Here is a 25,656-nt window from a genome sequence, read left to right on the forward strand (position 1 = left end):
TCCTGGGGGGTGACATTCATATCAATATTATCGATTTCAGGTGTTGAATCTCCTTTTTTGTTGTTATTAATAATTGTTTTTGCAAAATGTCTTTTCAGGGTAAGAGATCGAATAAATTTATTTAAATCTTTGAAGAGGCCAAATTTATTTGGTCCAGTGGATGGCGAAAAGCTTAGACCTTTCTTCAATAATGCTAATTCATATGGATTGAGGGTGTGTGATGAAAGGTTGAAGATTTTTATGGTACTCTCTTCCACTATGTCTCCACCCTTTCTTTTTTGTTTTGCCTTAAGCTTACGTCCTCCTCTGCAACCTCTTCTAGTTTTCTCTTTTCTTTTGTAAACATGACTCCCTTTGGAGACAGGGCTAAAAAACCTTCCTCAAAATTGGGAGGTGTCACTGAAGTACTGTCTTTTACCTTACTTTCATTGGGTGCACATGTTTTGTTACTAGATCTAGGGCGAGCTCCTTCCTTAATGTACTTGTCCAAATCTTTCACCAGAGGGCTATACTTATTGGATGTGACTACCGAAAAAATGGGTAGTCTATTTTCAGTAACATCCGGTTGATCGGATAGGCCAGAGGGGGATGGGGCAACAGTAGGCGAAGTGCTAACCAATAGGGGGTTGGCTGTTATATTGGGGTTGCAGTCTGCGCCATCCTTCTTATGGGTGATTGTGTAATCGCTTAGGCCTCGGGGGGGGTCAGGAGCACCACGTGTCACCTTGTGGTGCTCAAATTTAGAATGATAGGGCCTACTGGTCCTATTGGTTCCCGTGTTATTAGAGGAATTTTTAATTTTGTGAGGCTTACTTGTCTTATGGTTTTTAAATTTGGTCCTAGTATTATTGTGTAGGACCATGGTGTTATGAGGTGTATATACATGGTCCATTCCTGTCTGTGGTTGAATGCGGTTCATAGTGGGAGTGGGGTTTCTCTTCTTCCACTCAAAGATGTGGCCTGATCTATAATCGCCAATGTCTCTCTCTAATTTACTGGTTTTTGTGTGAATCATTGCATCCTCATCTTTCCTGATGTTTTTGTCCTGGACTTCCATCCATTTCAAAAAGAGACAAGATGTACTAAACTCCTGAATAGCCTGAGTTTTGGCTTTAACTGATTCCTCTGCCTTTCTAAGTTTACGTTCTCGTTGTTGCACTAATATTCTAATCCATTTGGTGGTGCAAAATTCCGAAATCATTTGCCATTCCTTAGAGAGGTCTTCGTCTAAAAAACTACATTGTTTTTTTATCCGGAGACCCCTAGGGGTAATACCTAGTTCCAGGTATTTCTGTAAAAACGCTAAATCCCACCATTGTGCGTTTTCGTATTGTTTGGCATCTTGGAGTTTTAGAAAGGCCTTACGCATTTGTATTTCAAATGCTTCAGTATGTGGAAGGTCCTTATTCGGGGAACTGGACTTAGATGTCACGTCAATAGTACTGTCTGCCCTTGTCTCTTCTAATTTGTTAAATATAGATTGTAAACGATTAATGCGATCCATTGGAAAAAAAAAAAAAAAAAAAAAAAAAAAAAAAAAAAGGGGGAGGGGGCACAAGGAGGGGGGTGGGAAAAAAAGGGGGAAAAAAGAAAAAGGAAACAACTGAGAATAAAAATGGTGTGGAATGGAATATGAATCTGTTTTAAAAAAACCCAATACTATAAGTAATACTATTAATTATATGTATATACACATAAAAACATCAGAGCTTCCACATGACAATTATCATAAAAAACAAAAAAACGATCATGTAAAGTCCATAAGATTGGTGACTGTCTTTGTTGTGAAATGGAATATTACACAAGCTTAATCATAGAGTCTGTGATTTTTTTTCCCTTATATCAACTTGTAGGACATAATCAAGCCGTCGATCAGTCTATTCATTGGCAGCCAACCAGAGTCCAAAACATACAACGTAAAACAAAACAAGATAAAGTTGGCGCACAAATGAATGGTCTCTTTAAGAGCGTTTGACTATCTCGTGGGATGTTTGTTTATTTAAATAAATGTCCTGTAGATGGTCTCAATGTGCGGCTGTTAACCCATTATGGACTTGGCAAAAAATGGATGCAGCAGAAAAAACGATCAAAAACAGCGCATCAAAGGGACTAGTAGATTGATGTGAAAAAGACTTTAAAATGTCATTTATTAAATGTAAAAAATAAACACAGACATCTGATCCCTGCAGGATCTCAAACACATAAAAAACACCAATCATAAAACGGACAGATGTTTGATAATGAAAAGCTCCTCAGATCTCTCAATTATAACTTTGGAAAGGTCAAAACCAACGACCAATGTGCACAGCTTTCGAATGCCTAATGAATGCAATCAATCATCTGAAAGAACCCAAAAAGTCAGTGTAAACGAATGGAACAACGTTTCTAGGGACACTCACTTCATAGGTGTTCAATGGGCTGCAGAGCTGATGAGTCCAGTCTGATGACCGAGGGGGAGGTGTCTATTTCAGCTCCATCTGAAGCGTTCGGCTTGGAGGCAGAGGTGTAATGCTGCACGCTAGGTGGTAAGGATCAAGCTTAGTCACCAGATGATATCAGCTGTACACATAGGCAGCTTGGAGAACGCTGCACTGCCTGCAGTGCGGCTTGTCCGAGCGGCTGTGGATCACATGAGAGGCTTGTCACGTGGAAGGCTGTGAAGGGGAAGGTTGCTATGCCGACTCTCCTGCTTACATGTTTCGCGCTCCTGCGCTTTGTCAAAGCTGGAGCGGCATACAGCAACCAGAAAGATAAAGGCATCGGGTAGTGTGTAGGGGCGGGGACTGTCGAAGTCTCTCAGGTTAACCCCTAATGTGTCACTAAGCCTCCTGCAGTTAAAACCTTATTAGACAGGGGTCTGTGTCAGTGAAAGAACTGTTAGAAAACATCTAATAGGAAATGTGGATTGAAACATATGGTTGACACAGTGGTGTAGTGGTTAGCACTCTCACCTAGCAGCAAGCAGGACGCTGGTTCGATTCCCAACCACGCCACCACCCGCCTGAAGCTTGTATGTTCTCCCTGTGCCTGTGTGGGATATGAATGTCACCCCCCAGGATGACATTTTGAGAATTCTTGAAGACTTGTGGAGCGAGTGTCATATCTCAAGCCAAACACAATATCCCTTTACAGAACCAGCGATAATTCATACTCATCTGAAACCGGCGTCCACCTTTAACCCAACCCATTCTAAGGGCCCCTTTATTGAGACTTTTTACCAAGTGGTTTATAAAGAATTTATTGAGTTATGCAATACAACCAATAACAAAAAACAAGCTAATCTAAATAAATTTGAACAACAGGCTCTTCATAACCTTACCACCAACAAGAACATTGTGGTCAAACAAGCCGATAAAGGAGGGAGTCTAGTCGTACAGGACATGGGCGACTACCTTGGCGAAGCCAATCGCCTGTTATCTGATACGACTACATATCAAAAACTTCAAACCGACCCCCTTCCAATTTACCAGCGTGATTTAATTACGTTGGTAGACAAAGCTCAAAAAGATGGGGTGTTAAATCCCCAAGAAAAACGATTCCTCCTCCCCAAAGTCTGCAGCACCCCTTACTTTTATCATCTCCCCAAGGTTCACAAGTCCCTTACTAACCCTCCGGGTAGACCAATAGTGGCCAGTACTAATAGTTTCACTAGCGGCCTTTCGGCCTATATAGATCACATCTTACAGCCATTGGTGGTGCAACTTCCTTCCTATATTAAGGACTCCAGTCAGGTGATTGAGGTTATGGAAAACTACAGATGGTCTGACGAATATATGTGGGCCTCTTTAGACGTCAACTCGCTTTATACTTCTATACCCCACGAAGTGGGACTGAATGCAATACAACACTTTTTGAGCATTGATGAAAGCATGAACTCCAAACAGTCTGAATTTTTATTATTGAGCATAGAGTTCTGCTTGAAACATAACTACTTCACCTTTTTAGACCAATTTTTCCTCCAGCGCCAAGGTACAGCCATGGGAGCCAGTTTTGCCCCGGTATATGCGAACCTCACCATGGGCTTTTGGGAGGAACAAAAAATCTGGAGAAACAATCCTTTTGCTGAGTTTATCGTATTTTATGGTCGTTATATAGATGACATTTTGCTCATATGGAGTGGCGGAGTTGAGACTTTTTCCTCCTTCGTCACTTATTGCAACAACAATTCTATGGGTCTATCTTTCACATCGGTCATCGACCAAAACCATCTGGTCTTTTTGGACCTTGTACTTTCTCATAATGAGCATAGTGTCACCACTAGCAACCATATTAAACCCACAGCAGGCAACTCTTACCTTCATTATAAGAGTTGCCATCACCCTGCTTGGAAGAAAAATATTCCTAGCGGTCAGTTCCAAAGGTTACGTAGAAACTGTACCTCAACTGAGGACTATACACAACAAGGCCAGCAGATGGCAAAAAAATTCTTAGAAAAAGAATACCCAGATGATTTAGTTACACAGGCCTTTATGGAACACGCAACCAAGCATTCACCTACGAAAAAACGTCCCAAAAATTCCACTAATGACTATACTACAATTAGGTTTATTTCTACCTTTAACACACAATATAAACATATGTCTAAAATAATTCTTAAACATTACGATATCCTAAAGCTGGATCCGATTTTAGCACCACTCCTTCCGGTCAGACCCCAAATCACTTTTAGACGCTCTCGTACAATCAAAAATATTATTGCTCCCAATAAACTTATAAAATCCAATAGAAAGGATAATAATATATTCCCTGATATTAGGATGTACTTTGATAATAGATGTGGGATTTTTAAATGTCGTAAAAGAGGTTGTTATACTTGTCAGTCCATCCCCAACGGCCAATCCACCATCACTACATCCAAAGGAAAAACCTTTGAGATTAAACAATTCATCACGTGTTCTACAGAATACGTAATATATGTTTTACGTTGTCCCTGTGGCCTCCTTTATGTAGGCCGCACTATGCGGGCCCTACGAGTCAGGGTGGGCGAACATCGCCGCCTGATTAAAGAGGGCTGCATTCAACACAGCGTGCCACGCCATTTTCGCCATTGTCATGATAAAAACTTTAAAGAAATGGAGGTCCTTGCAATTGAGGCTATCCCCAAGGGTACCCTAACGGCCAACGAAAGATTCTCCCACCTTTGTCGCAGGGAGACCTTCTGGATATATCTTATGGGGTCTCTCTCGCCTGATGGCCTCAATGAAGACATTGACATCCTCAGCATAACCTCTTGATATAGGTTACTCAGATATAGTCGCTACTCATCGTTCATGACCGCCACCCTACATTTTTTATAGAAAATATATTTTCATTTTCTTTCATTTTCCTTTTTTTTTTTTTTTTTTTTTATTTTTATTTTTTTTATGAACGAAGAGTAGCTAATATATTTATTCTAACTATCCTATAGGAAAGGACTTAATAATAATAATATAAAATATATCTTTTAAATAATTTGTTTTTTTGCCCTTGGTCTCCGCATTTTTTCCCCCCCTTGAGTTTTTTTAACTTACAGTGTTTTTTTAACTTACAGTGTCCTTTTATCCATAGCATTCTTCTCCCTTCTGTATATCCTTTAATATCCCCATGGAAACCCACACAGGCACAGGGAGAACATACAAGCTTCAGGCGGGTGGTGGCGTGGTTGGGAATCGAACCAGCGTCCTGCTTGCTGCTAGGTGAGAGTGCTAACCACTACACCACTGTGTCAACCATATGTTTCAATCCACATTTCCTATTAGATGTTTTCTAACAGTTCTTTCACTGACACAGACCCCTGTCTAATAAGGTTTTAACTGCAGGAGGCTTAGTGACACATTAGGGGTTAACCTGAGAGACTTCGACAGTCCCCGCCCCTACACACTACCCGATGCCTTTATCTTTCTGGTTGCTGTATGCCGCTCCAGCTTTGACAAAGCGCAGGAGCGCGAAACATGTAAGCAGGAGAGTCGGCATAGCAACCTTCCCCTTCACAGCCTTCCACGTGACAAGCCTCTCATGTGATCCACAGCCGCTCGGACAAGCCGCACTGCAGGCAGTGCAGCGTTCTCCAAGCTGCCTATGTGTACAGCTGATATCATCTGGTGACTAAGCTTGATCCTTACCACCTAGCGTGCAGCATTACACCTCTGCCTCCAAGCCGAACGCTTCAGATGGAGCTGAAATAGACACCTCCCCCTCGGTCATCAGACTGGACTCATCAGCTCTGCAGCCCATTGAACACCTATGAAGTGAGTGTCCCTAGAAACGTTGTTCCATTCGTTTACACTGACTTTTTGGGTTCTTTCAGATGATTGATTGCATTCATTAGGCATTCGAAAGCTGTGCACATTGGTCGTTGGTTTTGACCTTTCCAAAGTTATAATTGAGAGATCTGAGGAGCTTTTCATTATCAAACATCTGTCCGTTTTATGATTGGTGTTTTTTATGTGTTTGAGATCCTGCAGGGATCAGATGTCTGTGTTTATTTTTTACATTTAATAAATGACATTTTAAAGTCTTTTTCACATCAATCTACTAGTCCCTTTGATGCGCTGTTTTTGATCGTTTTTTCTGCTGCATCCATTTTTTGCCAAGTCCATAATGGGTTAACAGCCGCACATTGAGACCATCTACAGGACATTTATTTAAATAAACAAACATCCCACGAGATAGTCAAACGCTCTTAAAGAGACCATTCATTTGTGCGCCAACTTTATCTTGTTTTGTTTTACGTTGTATGTTTTGGACTCTGGTTGGCTGCCAATGAATAGACTGATCGACGGCTTGATTATGTCCTACAAGTTGATATAAGGGAAAAAAAATCACAGACTCTATGATTAAGCTTGTGTAATATTCCATTTCACAACAAAGACAGTCACCAATCTTATGGACTTTACATGATCGTTTTTTTGTTTTTTATGATAATTGTCATGTGGAAGCTCTGATGTTTTTATGTGTATATACATATAATTAATAGTATTACTTATAGTATTGGGTTTTTTTAAAACAGATTCATATTCCATTCCACACCATTTTTATTCTCAGTTGTTTCCTTTTTCTTTTTTCCCCCTTTTTTTCCCACCCCCCTCCTTGTGCCCCCTCCCCCTTTTTTTTTTTTTTTTTTTTTTTTTTTTTTTTTTCCAATGGATCGCATTAATCGTTTACAATCTATATTTAACAAATTAGAAGAGACAAGGGCAGACAGTACTATTGACGTGACATCTAAGTCCAGTTCCCCGAATAAGGACCTTCCACATACTGAAGCATTTGAAATACAAATGCGTAAGGCCTTTCTAAAACTCCAAGATGCCAAACAATACGAAAACGCACAATGGTGGGATTTAGCGTTTTTACAGAAATACCTGGAACTAGGTATTACCCCTAGGGGTCTCCGGATAAAAAAACAATGTAGTTTTTTAGACGAAGACCTCTCTAAGGAATGGCAAATGATTTCGGAATTTTGCACCACCAAATGGATTAGAATATTAGTGCAACAACGAGAACGTAAACTTAGAAAGGCAGAGGAATCAGTTAAAGCCAAAACTCAGGCTATTCAGGAGTTTAGTACATCTTGTCTCTTTTTGAAATGGATGGAAGTCCAGGACAAAAACATCAGGAAAGATGAGGATGCAATGATTCACACAAAAACCAGTAAATTAGAGAGAGACATTGGCGATTATAGATCAGGCCACATCTTTGAGTGGAAGAAGAGAAACCCCACTCCCACTATGAACCGCATTCAACCACAGACAGGAATGGACCATGTATATACACCTCATAACACCATGGTCCTACACAATAATACTAGGACCAAATTTAAAAACCATAAGACAAGTAAGCCTCACAAAATTAAAAATTCCTCTAATAACACGGGAACCAATAGGACCAGTAGGCCCTATCATTCTAAATTTGAGCACCACAAGGTGACACGTGGTGCTCCTGACCCCCCCCGAGGCCTAAGCGATTACACAATCACCCATAAGAAGGATGGCGCAGACTGCAACCCCAATATAACAGCCAACCCCCTATTGGTTAGCACTTCGCCTACTGTTGCCCCATCCCCCTCTGGCCTATCCGATCAACCGGATGTTACTGAAAATAGACTACCCATTTTTTCGGTAGTCACATCCAATAAGTATAGCCCTCTGGTGAAAGATTTGGACAAGTACATTAAGGAAGGAGCTCGCCCTAGATCTAGTAACAAAACATGTGCACCCAATGAAAGTAAGGTAAAAGACAGTACTTCAGTGACACCTCCCAATTTTGAGGAAGGTTTTTTAGCCCTGTCTCCAAAGGGAGTCATGTTTACAAAAGAAAAGAGAAAACTAGAAGAGGTTGCAGAGGAGGACGTAAGCTTAAGGCAAAACAAAAAAGAAAGGGTGGAGACATAGTGGAAGAGAGTACCATAAAAATCTTCAACCTTTCATCACACACCCTCAATCCATATGAATTAGCATTATTGAAGAAAGGTCTAAGCTTTTCGCCATCCACTGGACCAAATAAATTTGGCCTCTTCAAAGATTTAAATAAATTTATTCGATCTCTTACCCTGAAAAGACATTTTGCAAAAACAATTATTAATAACAACAAAAAAGGAGATTCAACACCTGAAATCGATAATATTGATATGAATGTCACCCCCCAGGATGACATTTTGAGAATTCTTGAAGACTTGTGGAGCGAGTGTCATATCTCAAGCCAAACACAATATCCCTTTACAGAACCAGCGATAATTCATACTCATCTGAAACCGGCGTCCACCTTTAACCCAACCCATTCTAAGGGCCCCTTTATTGAGACTTTTTACCAAGTGGTTTATAAAGAATTTATTGAGTTATGCAATACAACCAATAACAAAAAACAAGCTAATCTAAATAAATTTGAACAACAGGCTCTTCATAACCTTACCACCAACAAGAACATTGTGGTCAAACAAGCCGATAAAGGAGGGAGTCTAGTCGTACAGGACATGGGCGACTACCTTGGCGAAGCCAATCGCCTGTTATCTGATACGACTACATATCAAAAACTTCAAACCGACCCCCTTCCAATTTACCAGCGTGATTTAATTACGTTGGTAGACAAAGCTCAAAAAGATGGGGTGTTAAATCCCCAAGAAAAACGATTCCTCCTCCCCAAAGTCTGCAGCACCCCTTACTTTTATCATCTCCCCAAGGTTCACAAGTCCCTTACTAACCCTCCGGGTAGACCAATAGTGGCCAGTACTAATAGTTTCACTAGCGGCCTTTCGGCCTATATAGATCACATCTTACAGCCATTGGTGGTGCAACTTCCTTCCTATATTAAGGACTCCAGTCAGGTGATTGAGGTTATGGAAAACTACAGATGGTCTGACGAATATATGTGGGCCTCTTTAGACGTCAACTCGCTTTATACTTCTATACCCCACGAAGTGGGACTGAATGCAATACAACACTTTTTGAGCATTGATGAAAGCATGAACTCCAAACAGTCTGAATTTTTATTATTGAGCATAGAGTTCTGCTTGAAACATAACTACTTCACCTTTTTAGACCAATTTTTCCTCCAGCGCCAAGGTACAGCCATGGGAGCCAGTTTTGCCCCGGTATATGCGAACCTCACCATGGGCTTTTGGGAGGAACAAAAAATCTGGAGAAACAATCCTTTTGCTGAGTTTATCGTATTTTATGGTCGTTATATAGATGACATTTTGCTCATATGGAGTGGCGGAGTTGAGACTTTTTCCTCCTTCGTCACTTATTGCAACAACAATTCTATGGGTCTATCTTTCACATCGGTCATCGACCAAAACCATCTGGTCTTTTTGGACCTTGTACTTTCTCATAATGAGCATAGTGTCACCACTAGCAACCATATTAAACCCACAGCAGGCAACTCTTACCTTCATTATAAGAGTTGCCATCACCCTGCTTGGAAGAAAAATATTCCTAGCGGTCAGTTCCAAAGGTTACGTAGAAACTGTACCTCAACTGAGGACTATACACAACAAGGCCAGCAGATGGCAAAAAAATTCTTAGAAAAAGAATACCCAGATGATTTAGTTACACAGGCCTTTATGGAACACGCAACCAAGCATTCACCTACGAAAAAACGTCCCAAAAATTCCACTAATGACTATACTACAATTAGGTTTATTTCTACCTTTAACACACAATATAAACATATGTCTAAAATAATTCTTAAACATTACGATATCCTAAAGCTGGATCCGATTTTAGCACCACTCCTTCCGGTCAGACCCCAAATCACTTTTAGACGCTCTCGTACAATCAAAAATATTATTGCTCCCAATAAACTTATAAAATCCAATAGAAAGGATAATAATATATTCCCTGATATTAGGATGTACTTTGATAATAGATGTGGGATTTTTAAATGTCGTAAAAGAGGTTGTTATACTTGTCAGTCCATCCCCAACGGCCAATCCACCATCACTACATCCAAAGGAAAAACCTTTGAGATTAAACAATTCATCACGTGTTCTACAGAATACGTAATATATGTTTTACGTTGTCCCTGTGGCCTCCTTTATGTAGGCCGCACTATGCGGGCCCTACGAGTCAGGGTGGGCGAACATCGCCGCCTGATTAAAGAGGGCTGCATTCAACACAGCGTGCCACGCCATTTTCGCCATTGTCATGATAAAAACTTTAAAGAAATGGAGGTCCTTGCAATTGAGGCTATCCCCAAGGGTACCCTAACGGCCAACGAAAGATTCTCCCACCTTTGTCGCAGGGAGACCTTCTGGATATATCTTATGGGGTCTCTCTCGCCTGATGGCCTCAATGAAGACATTGACATCCTCAGCATAACCTCTTGATATAGGTTACTCAGATATAGTCGCTACTCATCGTTCATGACCGCCACCCTACATTTTTTATAGAAAATATATTTTCATTTTCTTTCATTTTCCTTTTTTTTTTTTTTTTTTTTATTTTTATTTTTTTTATGAACGAAGAGTAGCTAATATATTTATTCTAACTATCCTATAGGAAAGGACTTAATAATAATAATATAAAATATATCTTTTAAATAATTTGTTTTTTTGCCCTTGGTCTCCGCATTTTTTCCCCCCCTTGAGTTTTTTTAACTTACAGTGTTTTTTTAACTTACAGTGTCCTTTTATCCATAGCATTCTTCTCCCTTCTGTATATCCTTTAATATCCCCATGGAAACCCACACAGGCACAGGGAGAACATACAAGCTTCAGGCGGGTGGTGGCGTGGTTGGGAATCGAACCAGCGTCCTGCTTGCTGCTAGGTGAGAGTGCTAACCACTACACCACTGTGTCAACCATATGTTTCAATCCACATTTCCTATTAGATGTTTTCTAACAGTTCTTTCACTGACACAGACCCCTGTCTAATAAGGTTTTAACTGCAGGAGGCTTAGTGACACATTAGGGGTTAACCTGAGAGACTTCGACAGTCCCCGCCCCTACACACTACCCGATGCCTTTATCTTTCTGGTTGCTGTATGCCGCTCCAGCTTTGACAAAGCGCAGGAGCGCGAAACATGTAAGCAGGAGAGTCGGCATAGCAACCTTCCCCTTCACAGCCTTCCACGTGACAAGCCTCTCATGTGATCCACAGCCGCTCGGACAAGCCGCACTGCAGGCAGTGCAGCGTTCTCCAAGCTGCCTATGTGTACAGCTGATATCATCTGGTGACTAAGCTTGATCCTTACCACCTAGCGTGCAGCATTACACCTCTGCCTCCAAGCCGAACGCTTCAGATGGAGCTGAAATAGACACCTCCCCCTCGGTCATCAGACTGGACTCATCAGCTCTGCAGCCCATTGAACACCTATGAAGTGAGTGTCCCTAGAAACGTTGTTCCATTCGTTTACACTGACTTTTTGGGTTCTTTCAGATGATTGATTGCATTCATTAGGCATTCGAAAGCTGTGCACATTGGTCGTTGGTTTTGACCTTTCCAAAGTTATAATTGAGAGATCTGAGGAGCTTTTCATTATCAAACATCTGTCCGTTTTATGATTGGTGTTTTTTATGTGTTTGAGATCCTGCAGGGATCAGATGTCTGTGTTTATTTTTTACATTTAATAAATGACATTTTAAAGTCTTTTTCACATCAATCTACTAGTCCCTTTGATGCGCTGTTTTTGATCGTTTTTTCTAAAGGATAAGTTAACCTTTCGTAACATGTTAGACCCATATCCAGCCCTCACAGCTCCCAGATGTGACAGCTAGCAGGGGATCTTCTCCCCTTCCCCCGCTAGCTGTCACAATAAAAAAAAAAAAAAAAAAAAACACACATGGCCAAGCGAGGCTCTGCTCACCTGGCTGCGTCACTCATTCACAGTGTCCTATGAATGGAAGACTACAAGGTCTGGCAGCCTTTGCGACTGTCGGATTATAGTTTTCAATTAACTACCATAGCGCTGTGGTAGTTCATTCTCTCTGCCTGTCAGATTGTATCTGCTTGCCCGTACGGAATGTATGACAGCTCTGCAGTAAGACCTGCATGACACCAGCAATCTGCTGATGCAATACTTTAGACGTTCAAGAAACAAAAATAAATGCAAATTTTTTTTGCAGGTAAAACAAAGTGCATTTATTATTTTTGTTAAAAGAAACTTATCTTTTAGGAGTACCCAACATCCACTTAAGTAAATTTAGTGTGGCAGCCTAGACAATCTAAAATTCAGTGCAGGATATGATTGCAGAGAATCTTTATTTGACATTAGAACAGTGCATACCCCTGCTGCCATCAATGAGAGAAGGTGCCCGGGTATGTACACACAATGGAAACCCTTATCTTTGTGAATTCCTTTCAACTTTCTGCCCTGCACTAACTATCCATCAGGATTTTAAAGATGGTTTTCAAAAGCTTCAAAACACACATTTAACCCCATCCAGCAGGAGCCAACTAACTACTTGGTATCTAAAAAAGGATAGTGACCCCGCCAATACCATACTGTGCCTCTCCGCCATCCACCCAAGCCAAAAGAGTTCAGCAATCACTACCCTCTATTGCAAAGAAGAAGAAAGGGAACTACTAAAGCTACTGCAGACACCTCAAAATGACTCATCTCCCAATTGAAAATGTACTTCTGACTCAATTTATCTAGTTTGCAGAGAAATTATAATATATATATATATATATATATATATATATATATATATATATATATATATATATATATATATATATATATATATATATACACACATACACACATACATACATACATACATATATACACACACACACACACACACATATATATATACACACACACATTAACATGTGATATTCCCCTCATCACAATACACATATGCTCCTCCGAATGTGTGGCAATATCCATCTGTTGTATGTAATGTACACAAATCTCAATAAAAGTTATGTTTTGAAAAATATTCAATTTATTTTTACCAGTAAACAGCACTAGTGAAAACAAGCATTGTAGTGTCAATAGTAAATTGATCTCTTGAAGATTAAAACATGAGCAGATATACAATATAAATGTCTAATGCATAGCCCAACAGAAAATCATTGTAGTCCAACTTGTATGACAGGTAATAAAAGAACTCCGATGGGGACAATGCAGTGCCATGTCTTGTTTTCAAGGTGCGACATATCCTGATCAGCTCTGGATTCCCAGCCTCTGCCTTACCATCAGATACTGTGAAACAAAACATAGGTTAGACAAACATCATAACAAAGTACTGAAACTACTGAATTATATCAGTCAGGCAATTTACATTTTTTAGAAGGAAAGGTCAACATAAAAAAAGTTTCCTTTAAAAACTCAGAGCGAATATAGCAATATTTATTTTTAACATTATTAAGGACATATATATGGATTAATTGCCCTGCCATTGCAAGAAAGTAGATAAACATGTATATTGGTTATATTTAGTTATTTCTGCTTCCCATGAAATACACATTTTGATTAGAGTCGATCATTTTTTTTTCCCCTTAAGTCCTGGGGTATTGAAAACTTTGGTGACCTAACCAGATTTTGTCCTTTGGTTTGCACTAGTTTACTAAATAACTAACGGCTTTTCATGCGAAAATAATTTTTACTTAGTTTTTAGCAACCTTAAAGTGATTGGAGCTTTGAGCCTCCTCTTCTGGGTTCCCCCACTGGCACTCCTGGCCCCTTCCCTCTGCCGAGTCCCCCATATTAAGCCACTTGCTTGTGTATGCTTGCTCCAAGTGGCTTGGCCTGCCCCTTCCTCACTGCCTGAGATTGACAGCAGCAGGAGCCAATGCCACCTGCTGCTGTGTCTGAGTCAATTAGGAGGGAGAGAGCCAAAAGACCATCTTGCTCTCATGCACATCGCTGACTTGAGATCAGGCAAATATTTGGGGAGGGGGGTTCTGGTGAGCTGCATACTGAAGGTTTTTTTCCTTAATGCAGAAAGGAAAAAAAAAAAAAAAAAGGATTTTTGTACTCCTTTTCTCTAATTCACCGACCGAAAGCTCCTCTCTGTAACTACATGGGTTGTATAGCCTGCCATTAGGAGAAACTAGGCAAAATTGTTACACGATACACAGAACTTAAATCTCACCCGGGGGGGGGGCCCTTGCCATCAACCCTCCTCCTGTTGCTGCTAGCAGCTTCAGTGCGTCAACAAGTAGTATAACGTATGAAAAAAGGAGGATGGCTCACACAAAAACTCCTGAGCCGACAGGCAGGGAGGGAGAGACTGCAGGCTGATGCAAGCATGCAAACTGACCACAGCATCATGGATCAGAAGCCATAATTACCATAGTCAGCACACTAAGGGGGACACAGGAACAGGCAGGATCAAACGCTATGTTGTATATCCTGCTTTAAAGGAACAGGATCATTTTTTTTTTTTTAGGGTTACAACCACTTTTATAATAAAAAAAAAAAAAAAGTCTTGTGGGCACAGTGTATAGTGTTGTACACTTTTCGCAGCAGTATGTAAATCTATGGGCCTATTCTGACAAATGTGCCTGTCAGCATAGGGTTGTGCGGCATTCAGCAGTAAAAAAAAAAAAAATAAAAAAAAAAAAAGACTAGGCGTGCCTCTGGAGAGAGAGCGATTCTGTCTCCTAATGCTGTATGCTTAGACTAACATTTACAAGCCTACACCATACAGCATTCAATTAGCCTACTGACCTCTGCTCAGGGAGGATATGTCACTATCAACAATGTATAAAATTCTACTCTTGTACACATTACACACAATTTAAATGTGTACAGAAAAAATGTACAATAGGATCTTCCAGCCAGCTTCTGCCAGTATTATCCTGCTTTTTTTACGTTGTGAAATTCAGTATGCTTGTCTGGAAGAGCTCTTGTCTTTGGTAAAAACTGTCACAGTTACCAGTGTGCTTTTGTCAACTCTAAACAGATCTTTCAAGCCTTCACATGGCTGGTGTCATTGCCGGTCATATGTGCAGCACAATTGGGAACTGCGGGTCTAAATAAATAGAGGCTTAAATCGCAACTAAAGCCATAAACAAAAAAAAAATAAAAAATTATATTATATATATATATATATATATATATATATATATATATATATATATATATAATAATATATTGTAGCTTGCCAATCATTGGATGTGGAGGAAACAGGTTTGTATTGTTAGATTTTCACCTGTGATCAGCCAGTAACATACCTCCATCCTAGGATGGCTACATAGAGAGGAACTTAGCAACCTCTGGTCAGCAGCACTGTAGAGGGACTAGTATTGTAGTTAGATAGACTAGTAGATTTAGTTGGCCTTTACATTAGTGACTAAGAATGCAAAGCCCAACTCCAGCTAACATATTGACCAGTTACAGCAACATTTTTTTTCCCCCATTGGGGATAAAGGTTTCACTAGGGTGAGTACATGGATTAAAAGCGGGCTACAAAGGGCAAGTTCAGAGGGTGGTGATAAATGGGGAGTACTTGGAATGGTCAGGGGTGGGTAGTGGGGTCCCCCAGGGTTCTGTGCTGGGACCAATCCTATTTAATTTGTTCATAAACGACCTAGAGGATGGGATAAACAGTTCAATCTCTGCATTTGCTGACGGGACTAAGCTAAGCAGGGCAATAACTTCTGCGCAGGATGTGGAAACCTTGCAAACAGATCTGAACAAATGAATGGGGTGGGCCACTACATGGTAAATGAGGTTCAATGTATGTAGAAAAATGTAAAATAATGCATTTGGGTGGCAAAAATACGAATGCAATCTATACACGGGGGGGGGGAATCTAGGATGCAAAAGGACCTGGGGGTCCTAGTAGATGATAGGCTTAGCAATGGTATGCAATGCCAAGCTGCTGCTAACAAAGTAAACAGAATATTGGCATGCATTAAAAAGTGGATCAACTCCAGAGATAAAACAATAATTCTCCCGCTCTACAAGACTCTGGTCTGGCCACACCTAGAGTATGCTGTCCAGTTCTGGACACCAGTCCTTCGGAAGGATGTACTGGATATGGAGTGAGATGGACCCGTCTTTGTTAAAGCAGAACTAAAGTCACACACACCTCCTCTCCAAGGATCTGGGTCCCTAGCTAATGCAGACATCTTACCCTGATTGCTGGTCTTCTGTCAACTAAATTGGCTGGCTCAAGGTGACAACTCCTGCTCATGTGCTGGAGTCAGTCATGCCAGAATGCAAGGAGGTGGGTGGCGCTGTAAGCGGAGCTGCACATGTTCAGTTCATTCTACATGTTGTACAAGACTAAAAGCAGGCAGGTAGTTTTTTTTTTTTTTTTGTCTTGCAGAAGACCCTTCATGTTTTTTCTGCAATAAAAGCCTGTCTGCTTACAGTCTATTAATAGAAGTTTTAAGTTCTGCTTTGACTCAACCATCTAACAGTACTGCCGCTTTTCCTGGACTGTTAAAGCAAAACTAAAATAATCAGGCAGCAGGGATGCATGTTCCTAGTCAAATACTTTCCGTTGATTACAATGATTTGGTAATCATTTTGTCACCAAACAGTGGTTACAGATCCGGTTGGGTCTTAAATTGGAATGCATGTGGTGGTTTGTGAGAGATAACAAATCAACAAAGCCTTCTGCCGTTTAACCACTTAAGCCCCGGACCAATTTGCAGCCAAATGACCAAGCCCTTTTTGCGATTTGGCACTGCGTCGCTTTAACTGACAATTGCGCTGTTGTGCAACGTGGCTCCCAAACAAAATTGGTGTCCTTCCCCACCCCCCACAAATAGAGCTTTCTTTTGGTGGTATTTGATCACCTCTGCAGTACTATAAACAAAAATAGAGCAACAATTTTGAAAAAAAAAAAATGCAATATTTTTTTTACTTTTTGCTATAATAAATATCCCCCAAAAAAACAAAAAAAAAAAATGTTTCCCCTCAGTTTAGGCGATACGTATTCTTCTACATATTTTTGGAATAAAAAAAATAAAAAAATCGTAAATTAGCAATTATTGATTGATTTGCGCAACGAGCCACGTACAGGTACGTGATTGTGCCCAGCCGTGCCATTCTGCCGACGTATATCGGCGTGAGGCAGTCCTGAAGCGGTTAAACTGACAGAGCTTTAAATGCCAAGTTCACCTTTAAGGGGGAAAAATATAAAAATATATTTTTGCAGGAGACATTTCCTCCAAGTTTATGCCAGTGCCTCTCTCTCTCTATGGGAAGAATTTAAATTGAACTTCTTCCTGCATAGACTAGAAAAAGTAGCAGGTTCTCTTTCTAACAAAGAAAGTCTCTCTCACACCGTTACTGCAGTGTTGAAAACGAATATTTCAACTTTCCACAAGCAAGACATGTACTAGACTGTACTCAAAAGGTATGACTTATTGGAAAAGACGAACAAGAATCTGTTACCGCTTTACCTACAATTAAACCATCCATATAGGTAAAAGTTTGCATGCCCTCTTGTAGGATCCAAGGAGCATTATGCACCTTGAACGCTGATGCCATTTAGAGACACTATGCCGAAGAGTTTTAAGGTGGAAAACCTTTGCAAGAACTAAGCCTTAATTTTTTATAAATATTGTAGATATTAAATCATTTAACTGCATTTTGTGCCTTGTATGTTTTGCTCCAAGACTGAACTCCAAAAAAATCAAACACAAGCAGTGCTGGTATTAACAGTAAATTGGAATATTGAGGGGACGGACAATGAGGAAGTTCGGTTGCAATGCTCATGTGTTTAAAAAGGAAAATACTGATACTCCCCCAGCCAGTCAGCCATAGACTGAAATGCAAATCTTTCTGCAGGTAAAATATCTCCTATAAGTATTTTATCTGTGTATTTAACGGTTTCCCTGGCGTTCAGCTTTAAAATAGAAGTTTGGGATTTTTAAAAAGTTTTTTTTTTTTTTTTTTTTTTACAAGTCATACCTACCTAGGTAGATGCATCATCAATGCGATTCTGCTTCTGCCACTGATCGTCTCTAAGGCTGAGAACTGAGCAACCAAAGGCTGCTGATCACTCAGTTCTCCCCCTATCACTCTGATCAGAGAACTATGAATGTCAGTCTCCAACTCTTTGCTCTGCCCCTCCAGCACTCACTAGAACACTGGGCTGTGAAAGGGATGGGAGCAGCTGTCTTAGGCTTCCAATGGCTTGCTGAGAAGCTGAGCCAGGTGCCGGTTCAGGCTCCTGGGTAGATTTTAACCATATGGTAACAATCTTTGTCCAGCCTGGACCAACTCTGACAGCGGGCTTTGGCCCACTTTTGACTGAAAACGGGACACAGGAGTGAAGAAGGAACTGCACTCCTGTGAGCCAGATGAGAAGTACAGCCAAATGAGCTTTGGCTGTACTTCTCCTTTAATCATTTATAACTAGCATAGTGAAGACAAAAGTCAATCTGTTGGCAAACAGGACTTACATTTTTTCTACTGGCTATTGCTTGCTGTACCCACAGTATCTCCATGGCCAAGTGACTTCTAAGCATTTGCAGCTCATTTGGATTCTTCAAAGACAGATCTAAATTAGAAAAACATCAGTCATTTATGGAGAAACATTCATGAAAAAAAAAAAACTTCAATGCAGAAACTAAAAGAAAACTCAAGAATATTCAAATAGAGATTAAAAAGCAATTTGGCACCATATTACACAATAAATATGAGTGTAAAAGAGTAACATATAAAATATAAAAAATAAATAAAATAAAAAATATATATTATATTTGTGATTGACAAATTAGATAAGCAGAAATGTGTATATTAACAGACGTGTGTGTATAATAAAAAACAAGTATAAAACATTGATATGAAAGATTTCATGGTGTACCCAAACTAAGGAGATGAGGGGGAAGGAAGGAGGATATTATAAAGCCTCTTCTAAGGCAAAAATAGACTGCCATTACAGAAATCTCCTTCTGAACGTATAGTTGCCTGTATACCATGCTAATCTAATGGCTTTAATACAATAAATGACTGACTTCACCAGTGTTTTGAGCGAGGGAGGGGCACCTAGAGCATTAAAGCCAAACATAGCCAGGCAACCAGAATTTTCCTAAAGAGGTCAGCATTGACAACCAACCTATTTCTTTCAGGGCAGGTTTCATTTAACCACTTGCTTACTGGGCACTTAAACCCCCCTCCTATCCAGACCAGTTTTCAGCGCTGATACACTTTGAATGACAATTGCGCGGTCATACAACACTGTACCAAAATGAAATTTTTATAATTTTTTTTCCCCCCTTTTTCCCTTAAATAGAGCTTTCTTTTGGTGGTATTTGATCACCTGTGAGATTTTTTATTAAAATATAAAAAATTATATATATATAATATTTTATAAACGAGTAATTTTTGTCTGTCATTGATGTACGCTGATGAGGTAGCACTGATGGGCACCAATAGGTGGCAGTGATAGGCACTGATGGGTTACACTGATAGGCAGCACTTCTAGGTGGCACTGGTGGGCACTATTACTCTATAAATGAGGGATAATTGCGTCCTCATTTTCGGGACCGATGTCCCTTTAAGATAAGCCAGTGATCAGCTTTTTTTTCTCCTCTGCTGTCAGCGTGAGGAGAAAAAAAAAACGCTCACAAGCTTTTGTTTACATCACGTGATCAGCTGTCCGCCAATACAGCTGATCTCATGGTAAGGGGCCGGGATCGCCCCCTTACTCAGATCGGTGATCACCCAAGTCTCCGTGACTCTATGATCAGGGCACGCGGAGGGAGCGTGCACAGGGGAGGCCGTCATATGACAGCCTCCCGGAAATTCCCATCTGCACTGTGGCCGTCATTCGGCCATAGCGCGGATGCCAGCAGGTGAAATACTGGAGAATGAAATTCAAATTGGAATGTAATACTCCCTAAAGATTTTCTATTAAAAGGGATGCCAAGTCCACAGCTTTCCTCATCAGAAAACTGAGATTGGCTCAGGTAGGTATAATCAAGGCTGACCCTCCCATTCAGTAATCAGTAAGGAAAGAACATAAAACAAAAAAGATAGGAAGCTGTAACAAATGTTAATATTCCTGCAATGTATATAGACCCTCATACACACAGTTTCCCATAGTTTACCGATTTGTTCCTCACCTGCATCCATGGATTTATCACTCCACACAGAGCTGCTTCTTGTCCATTCTAAACTCTCATACCTTTGATCTGTATTACTTGTTATGTTGGAATGATAGGGGAAGGTTTGTCCTTGTGTTACTGACAAAGTGTCTTTCTCTCCTGAAACCCTTGTCCCTGGATGGAGACATTCCCTGTCTGGGCTCTCAGTTTGTAAGGCATGTGTCTCCGACAGAGGGCTCTCCATCTTTCTACCAGTAGTCTCTGACACTTGGTGCTCTCTTGTGGGAACATCCTGAAGCGGACTCTGTTTTCCTGACAGGTGCACACTTTCTGAGGCAGCTCCAGGCAGTTGGCACTCTGTTGGCACTTCTCCAGTCTCTGATGGTTGGTAGTGGTTGTATTCTCCCTCTTGGGTACATAGTTCATGTCCTGAGTCTTGTCCAGCTTCCCTTCTATCACTACATAATAGGATGGGGTCTGCGTTTCTGGTATGTCTGTCTCCACCATGATCATTACCTTTACAAGCTCTGAGTCCAGTTGTACCTCTATGCTGAGCCTAGAAGGGGAGAGACACTTTGGGGTTGATTTACTTAAAAGGCAATAGTCTTCACTGTGCAAGGGAAGCTGCGCTTTGCAAAGAAATTTTCCCCAGAGCTTAGGGAATGAGGTGCCGCTCCATCATCCAAATCACGTGCATGATAAAATGCAGATATTTTTTATTTTCCCTGTACCCGATTGGGTATTCCTTGCAAATTGAAATTGCACCACAATCACTAAGATCTTGGGAAGATTCCCTTGCAAGGTTAAAGAGGTTGTAAAGCCATTTATTTTTTTTATTTTTTTTTATGAAAAAAAAGGAAGAAGGTTTATACTTACCTGTTGTGTGTAATGATTTTGCACAGAGCAGCCCAAACGCCCTCTTCTGGGTTCCTTTGCCATCACTCTGCTGCTGCTCCTCCTCTTCTGCGAGTGCCCCCATAGCAGACCACTTGAATGGGGCACTTATACAGGTGCGCATGTGGTTGGGCTGTGTGCATCTATAGACATACACATTGCTGCATGGTCCCGCCCCTGTTCTCTCCTCACTGGTTTTAACTTACAGCAGCAGGAGACAATGGTTCCTGCTGCTATCAGCAAAGCTAGTGAGACCAGGAAGAGGGGAGAAGAGCTGCAGTACACAGGCACAGCACTGGCCTGACACAGGAGTCAGGTAAGTGTAAGTTCACCTTTACAGAAAATCCCACGATCCCCTGGCTGTCAAGCACTGGCATGGCATTTCACTGGTCCTGGGATTTGACATCCTCCTGGCTTTCTCTCCTCGCATTCATGACAGAACGATTCTGAATTGGTCTGCGCTGTCCATTTGTGTACACGCTGAGAGGTACGGATAGAAGATTAAGTGGTGAAGTGGTGTCCTGGTGCCTGACAGCTGGGGAAATCGCAGGACAATGTTACAGAGGCACCAGTGTAAGGTCACCTGATAGACTTTTTGTAAAGGTGAAGCTGGAGGCAGTTGCTACTGAAAGTTTTTTTTTTTTTTTTTTTTTTTTTTTTTACCATAAGTAGTTGTAAAGTACATATACTCACTGCAGCCCCGGAAGAATTTACTCCCTTCCAAAATTTATGGCTCCCCCCCCCACAAATAGAGCTTTCTTTTGATATCTATCTATCTATCTATCTATCTATCCTCAGGCATATTCTATATATTTTGGTTAAAAAAAAAAAAAACACACCACGCAATAAGCGTATATTGGTTTGCACAAAAATTATAGCATCCACAAAATACGGGATTTATGGCATATTTATTTTTTACTAGTAATGTCGATGATGTGCGTTTTTTTTTTTTTATCAGGACCACAACATTACGGTAGACAGATGGGACACTTGACACATTTTTTACATCCATTGACCTTTAATACAGCGTTCAGTGCTATAAAAATGCACAGATTACTGTATAAATGTCACTGGCAGGGAAGGGGTTAACACTAGGGGGCAATCAAGTGGTTAAATGTGTTCCCTTACTGTGTGTTCTAACTGTGGGGGGGGGGGGTGGGACTGACTTGGGGAGGAGACCGATCGTTGTTCCTATATACTAGGAACACACGATCTGTCCCCTCGCCCCTGACAGGATGTGGATTAGTGTGTGTTTACACACACAAATCCCCCTTTCTCTGTCAGGAAATTGCGGCTGCCGGGCAGGTTTATCGGCTCCTTAGGGACGCGGCGGCACGCGCCCTCCGGGCAAAAGCGCCATTATGCCGCCGTCAATCTATATCTAGAAGTCTATTCTGCATTTTCTAGCTGCAAAAATGCAGGTCACCTGACAGCTCTTTAATCCTGTCCAAGTCACAGACCTGCGGGTGGGCGTGTGCAAAGCAGGGTAACATGTCAAAGGAAGGGTTTACCACTGGGCATAGGTAATGAAACGCATTCATACCCAGCAGCATTTTGCCACTTCCTTCAGTGATGTGCTGATCTGCTCTGTACTGCTGCTACTCAATGGAATGCCATCCAGCTTGGCGGCATAACTTCCCTTCCTCCTTCCCAGCTGACTGAAGAATCAGCTTCCATACTTAGCATGGTCAGTTTATTCCCTGGATGATGGGAACTGGCAAAAGCAACCAGGTAATCCAGGAGCACTATATAAAAAAAAATATATAAAAAAAAATATATATATAAAAAAAAAAAAAACACACCCTTGCGCTAATTGAAAATTTGGTGCAAAAAACAAAATTGCATAGATGAACGTTGCAGCTGTTACAAAGGTACTAAACCTTAAGGGTTGGATATAAAAGTCTTAACAGCGCTAGTGGAATATAAGTTAAATGGGTAAACACGATTAAAGTGCAATAAATGGTGAATACCGTATATACTCGAGTATAGGTCGATCCGAATATAAGCCGAGGCCCCTAATTTACCACAAAAAAAAAAAAAGGGAAAACTTATTGACTCGTGTATAAGCCGAGGGTGAGACATGCCCGTCCATCCCTGTGTGTCCGTCCATCCCTGTGTGTCCGTCCATCCCTGTGTGTCCGTCCATCCCTGTGTGTCCCGAGCCTGCGTCCCGAGCCTGTGTGCTTCTGAGCCTGCGTCCCGAGCCTGTGTGCTTCTGCACATACGGCGGCCATGCCAGGATCGCCGCTCTTCTCGTCTGACAGACGGCGTCGGCGGCCATTCCACTGTTCAAAAGCCGCGCCTCCATCTGTGATAGGCGGAACACTCAATTTCCCAGCAGTCTGTGTTCCGCCTATCACGGACATCCTCTCATCGTCGTCCGTAGTATGAGGATGAGCGGATGTCCGTGATAGGCGGACCACTGACTGCTGGGAAATTGAGTGTTCCGCCTATCACAGACAGGGAGGCGCGGCTTTTGAATAGTTGAATGGCCGCCGTCTGTCTGCTCGACACGCTGATTGGGTAGACAGATGGCGGTGACTCGAGTATAAGCCGAGGGGGGCACTTTCAGCCTCAAAAAAGAGGCTGAAAATCTCGGCTTATACTCGAGTATATACGGTAATACAAATAAAATAAAAATTATAAAGTGGCAGATGCTTCCTACGCCAATTCAAGTATCCAGGTATGAAAGGAAGTTTCAGAGAACACGCTCGCAGAATACACTCCCCTCTTGTGACCCCACTCACCAGAGCTTATGGACCCTCAGCTTTGCAGTCCAGGGGTCAAAAAAAAAAAACACACTTAAAGGAGTCACGGTGTATGGATCCAAGGTCAGAGGGGCTCCCACAAGCAATTTGCATACGGACCAAAAAGGATGATATATGTTATAAGAAGACAGAAAAAAATAAATAAAATGAATATGGTGAAGTACTACTGGCATTGGGTAACTGCGCATTAACAAAATGCCATTCACGAGACAGCTTGAAAAACAGGCATCAGCGTGTGTTCCACGGATACCGGACATTGCGTCACTGGTACGAAAAACTGGAAACGCGTTGATGCATTTCACCCCTCCTCCAGGACGTCAAAGGACATCGATACCCTTGATGATGCCCTGGAGGAGGGGCAAAACACGTCAATGCATTTCCTGTTTTTTGTACCAGTGACGCAACGTCCGGTAGCCACGGAACGCATGGGGATGCAAACCCGGACCACACTGATGCCTGTTTTTCAAGCCGTCTTGTGAGTCGTGTTTTGTTAATGTGCAGTTACTGAATGCAGGCAGTACTTATTTTATTTTTTTTCCTGTCTTCTTATAACATATATAATCCCTTTTGGTCCGCATGCAAATTGCTTGTGGGAGCCCCTCTGTCCTTGTATCCATACATCATGACTCCTTTAAGTGTTTTTTGACCCCTGGACTGCAAAGCTGAGGGTCCACAAGCTCTGGTGAGTGGGGTCAGGAGGGGAGTGTATTCTGCAAGCGTGTTCTCCGAAACTTCCTTTCATACCTGGATACTTGAATTGCCGTTGGAAGCATCCGTCACTTTATCATTTTATTTGTATCATTCGCCATGCAGTATTTGTTTATTGCACTTTAACTTATATTCCACTAGCGCTGTTAAGACTTGTATATCCACTCCAGGAGCACTGCCTCCACAAATAAACTAGTGACATTAGACAAATAGATATACAGTACCTTAGACAGACAGAAGAATGCTTTCTTATTGAATCCAGAGAACGCTTTGCCCCTCATCTACAGCTCAGCAGACTCACCAGAGCGTTGAAGAGTGGAGGGGATAAGAGCCGTGCCCCCCATTGTACAGCGATGTCCTCTCCTTCTATGTCTCTCACCACAGCCTCATAGTCCTGCAGCACTCTCCGTAGTCTCCGGCGGGTCAGCACACCGCGTGCGTGAGCCTACAACACACAGAGCACACTGTATATACCATCGTTACCGCCCGCTCCTCTCTCTCTGTATACTGCACCCCTCACCTGTAACACTATGGCAGCAGCTTCCTCCTCCTCCATCATTCAACTGTAACCGCTAGAGGGACCGGAAGTGATGTCAGCGGAGGACAGGAAAAGTGGGCGGGCCACATAAAGCATTAACTGAGCCAGGTGTTTCGTCAAATTAAATGAGCCGTCAGATTTTGTAACGGAAGTGACGGTCAATCGCCGCCATCTTACTACACCCCGTATCACTGTCGCCAGTTTGCTGCCTATCACAGGATGGTGCGGAAGTGACGTTGTTGCGTACTGCGCATGCGCGATGCGTTCCAAACGCTCGCGCCGTGCGTTCCAACATAGTTTCGGCAATACA

General features: G+C 41.5%; 1 protein-coding gene and 1 long non-coding RNA gene across 3 annotated transcripts in view; one reads left to right on the top strand and one right to left on the bottom strand.

Moving 5' to 3' along the window:
* LOC143982886 (uncharacterized) overlaps window positions 1–25,656 on the top strand; it is a 96,362-nt gene that overhangs the window by 50,966 nt on the left and 19,740 nt on the right. The gene's annotated exons all lie outside the window — the stretch shown is intronic.
* Window positions 13,344–25,478, bottom strand: IQCC (IQ motif containing C). 2 transcript variants are annotated; one of them, XM_077481973.1, is made up of 5 exons: window positions 25,329–25,478; window positions 25,110–25,253; window positions 20,457–20,994; window positions 18,792–18,889; window positions 13,344–13,626 (listed from the first exon to the last, which is right to left on the bottom strand). In XM_077481973.1, exons 1-5 carry the CDS (start codon window positions 25,365–25,367, stop codon window positions 13,588–13,590), a joined length of 858 nt encoding a protein of 285 aa, XP_077338099.1. In that variant the 5' UTR covers window positions 25,368–25,478; the 3' UTR covers window positions 13,344–13,587. The 2 variants fall into 2 exon arrangements, with proteins under 2 accessions (XP_077338099.1, XP_077338101.1); XM_077481975.1 differs by having other exon boundaries at window positions 25,033–25,253.

This window comes from Lithobates pipiens, unplaced genomic scaffold, assembly GCF_037356315.1.
Source record: "Lithobates pipiens isolate NorthernLeopardFrog02 unplaced genomic scaffold, aLitPip1_a1.2 Scaffold_16, whole genome shotgun sequence".
NCBI lineage: Eukaryota > Metazoa > Chordata > Amphibia > Anura > Ranidae > Lithobates > Lithobates pipiens.

Excerpts from the sequence above, each read along its gene's own strand:
- IQCC (XM_077481973.1), bottom strand. The coding sequence starts at position 25,367 with ATGATGGAGGAGGAGGAAGCTGCTGCCATAGTGTTACAG. Across the intron at positions 25,254-25,328 it reads CTGCTGCCATAGTGTTACAG|GCTCACGCACGCGGTGTGCT; the intron begins GTGAGGGGTGCA and ends TGTGTGTTGTAG. Across the intron at positions 18,890-20,456 it reads TGATAAATCCATGGATGCAG|ATCTGTCTTTGAAGAATCCA; the intron begins GTGAGGAACAAA and ends TTTCTAATTTAG.